The sequence below is a fragment of the Homarus americanus genome, unplaced genomic scaffold (assembly GCF_018991925.1).
Source record: "Homarus americanus isolate GMGI-L3 unplaced genomic scaffold, GMGI_Hamer_2.0 scaffold5773, whole genome shotgun sequence".
NCBI classification, from domain to species: domain Eukaryota; kingdom Metazoa; phylum Arthropoda; class Malacostraca; order Decapoda; family Nephropidae; genus Homarus; species Homarus americanus.
Genome location: NW_024717927.1, coordinates 512,760 through 518,759, shown reverse-complemented (window position 1 = coordinate 518,759; position 6,000 = coordinate 512,760). Strand labels below are relative to the sequence as shown.

The following is a 6,000-nucleotide window of genomic DNA, read 5'->3' as shown; positions in this document are numbered from 1 at the left end:
GAGGGACTACATCTAGAGACAGAATATAGAAGTCCCGCTGTGTTCATTGCTCACCTCAACACCCGGCACCTTGACCATGTATTGAAGTATCATTGTAGGTGTAATGTTTTTTAATAACTTATCTTGTAAAGTAAATCAGCGGGTAGTCGTGTGTTGGCCGTGCAGTAATCATCTTATACCACCTGTCACAAGTTATGACACCTGACACCTTGTTAGAATAATCACCAGGTGTTCCTCACTCGGTGTCTCGGTTGGTGATTGCATCTCTCACTTCCCATACTATTAAATAACTGGTGTGGTTGGTTGATGCTACAACGATCGACCTTGACCACGTTAGAGGTGTGGAGAAGTGATAGTTGTAAGTGTGTGGGGGGGGGGGAGAAGATCATCCACAGGTGTTGCTCGTTTGTGTTGCAGTGTTTGTTAAGGGTTTTGGGGTAAAGGTGTTCTCACCATCAACATTTCTTAGTGTGTGTAACATGTTGACCAAAAGATGTGATACTTATTACCTGGTCCAGTACCTATTGATTTCTCACCTGGTCCAGTACCTATTGATTTCTCACCTGGTCCAGTACCTATTGATGCCTCACCTGGTCCAGTACCTATTGATGCCTCACCTGGTCCAGTACCTATTGATGCCTCACCTGGTCCAGTACATATTGATGCCTGACCTGGTCCAGTACCTATTGATTCCTCACCTGGTCCAGTACCTATTGATTTCTCACCTGGTCCAGTACCTATTGATTTCTCACCTGGTCCAGTACCTATTGATGCCTCACCTGGTCCAGTACCTGTGATACAGCCTGGTCCAGTACCTATTGATGCCTCACCTGGTCCAGTACCTATTGATGCCTGACCTGGTCCAGTACCTATTGATGCCTGACCTGGTCCAGTACCTATTGATGCCTCACCTGGTCCAGTACCTATTGATGCTTGACCTGCCCCAACATTGTACCAGAACACGGTGTCCTGTAAATAATATTTGTTGTGTTTTAAGAACGTGTTGGTTGTGACGGTGACTAGTGGAAGTAATTGTTGTTGTGTGACTCAGTGGAGCCACACAGCAGGATGTGAAGCCTTGTGTGTGTGTGTATGTATGTTTGTATGCAATATATATATATATATATATATATATATATATATATATATATATATATATATATATATATATATATATATATATAATTCATGTAATTAATAATAATAATAATAATAATAATAATAATAATAATAAACGGTTTATTGAAAAAGTTTGCAGCCCGAAGGCTGAAAATATACATTGGACATAAATGACTTATTACATACATTGGTGGTTTAACAAAAGCCTTCATTGGAGAAAGATGAAGGAACATTTTGTGAACATACAGATTAATGTTTACACACGTAGATCATGTGAGCTGAGGTGTTGAACAGCAGACATGTAGTGTAGTAACTCCCTCACGTGTGTGTGTGTATGTGTGTGTGTGTATGTATATATGTGTATGTATGTGTATATGTATATGTATATATGTGTGTATGTATGTATGTATGTGTCAGTGTGTGTATAGACCAGACAGCGGCCATCAACTCTGCCATCTATCTCTCAAGCAGCAGTACCTGGAGCAGCAGAGTCAGCGGGCGGAGGAGGAACGTGTGGAGAAACAGAGGAAGGAGATTGAGCGGCTGGAGGCCCTCAAGAAGAAGGACAAGAACGAGCACTCCGCCGTCGCCTCCTCCGAGGTTAAACAGAGACTTCAGGTCAGTGGTCCTTAGGCCAGGGTGGCCCTCAGGTCTGTTGTGGGTCACGGGTGGTCCTTAGGTCAGTGTTGTGGGTCAGGGTGGTCCTCAGGTCTGGTTGGGTCAGGGTGGTCCTCAGGTCAGTGTTGTGGGGTCAGGGTGGTCCTCCTCAGGTCTGTTTGGGTCAGGGTGGTCCTCAGGTCAGTGTTGTGGGGTCAGGGTGGTCCTCCTCAGGTCTGTTTAGGTCAGGGTGGTCCTTAGGTAAGTGTTGTGGGTCAGGGTGATCCTTAGGGTAGTGTTGGGTGGTCAGGGTGATCCTTAGGTCAGTGTTGTGGGTCAGGGGTAATGAGTGACGTATACAGGTAGTTAATGAATGACGTGTACGGGTAGTTAATGAATGACGTGTACAGGTAGTTAATGAGTGACGTGTACAGGTAGTTAATGACGTACAGGTAGTTGATGAGTGACGTGTACAGGTAGTTAATGAATGACGTGTACAAGGTAGTTAATGAATGACGTGTACAGGTAGTTAATGGTGACGTGTACAGGTAGTTAATGACGTACAGGTAATTGATGAGTGACGTTACAGGTAGTTAATGATGACGTACAGGTAGTTAATGAATGACGTGTACAGGTAGTTAATGAATGACGTGTACAGGTGGTTAATGAATGACGTGTACAGGTAGTTAATGACGTACAGGTAGTTGATGGTGACGTGTACAGGTAGTTAATGAATGACGTGTACAGGTAGTTAATGAGTGACGTGTACAGGTAGTTAATGACGTACAGGTAGTTGATGAGTGACGTGTACAGGTAGTTAATGAGTGACGTACAGGTAGTGTGAATGACGTTACAGGTAGTTAATGAATGACGTTACAGGTAGTTAATGAATGACGTACAGGTGTTAATGACGTACAGGTAGTTGATGTGATTGGAGTTAATGAATGACGTGTAGGTAGTTAATGGTGACGTGTACAGGTAGTTAATGACGTACAGGTAGTTGATAGTGACGTGTCAGGTAGTTAATGAGTGACGTACAGGTAGTTAATGAATGACGTGTACAGGTAGTTAATGAATGACGTGTACAGGTAGTTAATTATGTACAGGTAGTTGATGAGTGACGTACAGGTAGTTAATGACGTACAGGTAGTTAATGGTGACTACAGGTAGTTAATGAATGACGTGTACAGGTAGTTAATGAATGACGTGTACAGGTAGTTAATGATGTACAGGTAGTTGATGAGTGACGTACAGGTAGTTAATGAGTGACGTACAGGTAGTTAATGAATGACAAGTACAGGTAGTTAATGAATGACGTGTACAGGTAGTTAATGTGTGACGTGTGTCCCCCTACAGGAGGTGATACTACAGAAGAAGCAGCAGCGTGAGGCGGCGCAGACAGGGGCGGCTGGCTCCTCCACCCTGGCCAACTGGTGAGTCTTATAGGAGTCATAGGGGCCTTGTTGCCTTAGACCCTGCTGGAGATGTCCTTACCGGAGTCCTATAGTGTATCTGTAGGAGTCAATGTGTCCCTCTCTCGAATTATGACAGCTGCGGGCTCTGAGTCTCGGGTCAGAGTTAGGTAGACTCGCCTTCACATCCCACATTTTTTATAAATATCTAAAGTTATCCAGTTTATTACACCTAAATACATCAGAAAATCCTGTCCTTATATAACAAGCATCAAATTACCCCAGATAAACCTAACCTAACCTAACCTAACCTAACCTAACCTAACTATTTATTGGAGCTTGGGGCCCCTGCCCTGTAGTGACAAATGGCAGTACACGTCACCCACACTGTAACCGTGACGTCCTTAGTGTTATTTACCCAGAGCAACCATAACCTATAACACAGAGCAGCCATAACTTATAACACCCAGAGCAACCATAACTTATAACAAACAGCCATAACTTATAACACAGAGCAGCCATAACCTTAACACCCAGAGCAGCCATAACTTATAACACCCAGAGCAGCCATAACTTATAACACCCAGAGCAGCCATAACCTATAACACCCAGAGCAGCCATAACCTATAACACCCAGAGCAGCCATAACTTATAACACCCAGACAGCCATAACCTATAACACCCAGAGCAACCATAACCTATAACACCCAGAGCAACTTATAACACCACAACCATAACATAACACAGAGCAACCATAACCTATAACACCCAGAGCAGCCATAACCTATAACACCCAGACGCCATAACTTAGCACCCAGACACATAACTTATAACACCCAGGCAACGCAACACTTACTAGAGCAGCCATAACCTATAACACCCAGAGCAACCATAACTCATAACACCGAGCAGCCATAACCTATAACACCCAGAGCAGCCATAACCTATAACACCCAGAGCAGCCATAACATAACAGAGCAGCCATAACTTATAACACCCAGAGCAACCATAACTTATAACACCCAAGGCAATATAACTACAACCAGAGCAGCCATAACTTATAACACCCAGAGCAGCCATAACATAACACCCAGAGCAACCATAACCTATAACACCCAGAGCAGCCATAACTTAATAACTCCAGAGCAACATAACCTATAACACCCAGAGCAGCCATAACTTATAACACCCAGAGCAACCATAACATTAACACCCAGAGCAACCATAACTTATAACACCAGAGCAGCCATAACCTATAACACCCAGAGCAGCCATAACTTATAACACCAGAGCAACCATAACTTAACACCCAGACAGCCATAACTTATAACACCCAGAGCAGCCATAACCTATAACACCCAGAGCAGCCATAACTTATAACACCCAGAGCAACCATAACATAACTCCGAGCACCATAACCTATAACACCCAGAGCAACCTAACCTATGCACCCAGAGCAGCCGCAACCTATAACACCCAGAGCAGCCAACATAACACCCAGAGCAACCACAACATAACACCCAGAGCAGCCATAACCAACACCCAGAGCAACCATAACTTATAACACCAGAGCAACCATAACCTATAACACCCAGAGCAGCCATAACTTATAACACCCAGAGCAACCATAACCTATAACACCCAGAGCAGCCATAACCTATAACACCGAGCAACCATAACTTATAACACCCAGACAACCATAACATAACACCCAGAGCAGCCATAACATCCCCTGAGCAGCCATAACCTATAACACCCAGAGCAGCCATAACATAACACCCAGAGCAGCCATAACTTATAACACCCAGAGCAACCATAACCTATAACACCCAGAGCAGCCATAACCACACCCAGAGCAGCCATAACTATCTGAGCAGCCATAACCTATAACACCCAACAGCCATAACCTATAACACCCAGAGCAGCCATAACATAACACCCAGAGCAGCCAACTTATAACACCAGAGCAGCCATAACTTATAACACAGAGCAGCCATAACCTATAACACCCAGAGCAGCCATAACCTATAACACAGAGCAGCCATAACCTATAACACCCAGAGCAGCCATAACCTATAACACCCAGACAGCAACCTATAACACCCAGACAGCGAACTATAACCAGGGCCTAACCTCATAACTGGCGCCCTTATAACACCCAGAGCAGCCATAACTTATAACACCAGAGCAGCCATAACCTACCTAGAGCAGCCATAACCTATAACACCCAGAGCAGCCATAACTTATAACACCCAGAGCAGCCATAACTTATAACACCCAGAGCAGCCATAACCTATAACACCCAGAGCAGCCATAACCTCCAGAGCAGCCAAACCTAACACCAGAGCAGCCATAACCTATAACACCCAGAGCAGCCAACCTATAACACCAGGACCATAACTTAATACTGTATTAATGTCTCCCCCTACCTCCCCTGCCTCCCTATCTCTCCCTGCCTCCCTCCCCATCCATTCCTACCCTCCTTCCTTCCTTCCTACCCTCCTCCTCTCCCCCTAACCCACTAGCCTCTCCTTTCGTCAACCTATCCTATACCCTTCTCTTTTCCACCTACTGGCCTTTCCCTCCCTCCCTCCCTCCCTCCTTGTTCGTTGTCATGGTGATGTCTCTTATCCTTGTTAGAAGACGAGAGAGAGAGAGAGAGAGAGAGAGAGAGAGAGAGAGAGAGGAGAGAGAGAGATGAAACCAAGCAATAAGGTTAATATTTACTTACTGTGTTTTGTTATTTACCTGTGATTCATCAACAACAATCCTACCACCACCATCACCACTTCAGCAGCCACCCTTCAACCACCACCACATCAACCACCACCCCTTCAACCACCCCACATCAACCACTACCCTTCTACCACCA

General features: G+C 44.7%; 2 protein-coding genes across 2 annotated transcripts in view; one reads left to right on the top strand and one right to left on the bottom strand.

Annotated features, from left to right (window-relative positions):
• Positions 1–509: 509 nt before the first annotated feature.
• LOC121859075 (protein SPT2 homolog) lies at positions 510–1,575 on the bottom strand (the record flags this gene model as incomplete). Its single annotated transcript, XM_042355748.1, has 2 exons — positions 1,555–1,575; positions 510–969 (listed from the first exon to the last, which is right to left on the bottom strand). Coding segments are annotated over exons 1-2 (481 nt in total), but the record flags the coding sequence as incomplete, so codon positions are not given.
• Positions 1,576–1,581: 6 nt separating this feature from the next.
• Positions 1,582–6,000, top strand: part of LOC121859074 (histone deacetylase 4-like) — a gene marked incomplete at its 5' end in the record, with an annotated part of 37,231 nt that continues 32,812 nt past the window's right edge. Inside the window, 3 exon segments of the mRNA XM_042355747.1 lie at positions 1,582–1,737; positions 3,073–3,149; positions 3,501–3,517. Of these exon segments, the coding sequence (XP_042211681.1) occupies positions 1,582–1,737; positions 3,073–3,149; positions 3,501–3,517 (250 nt within the window).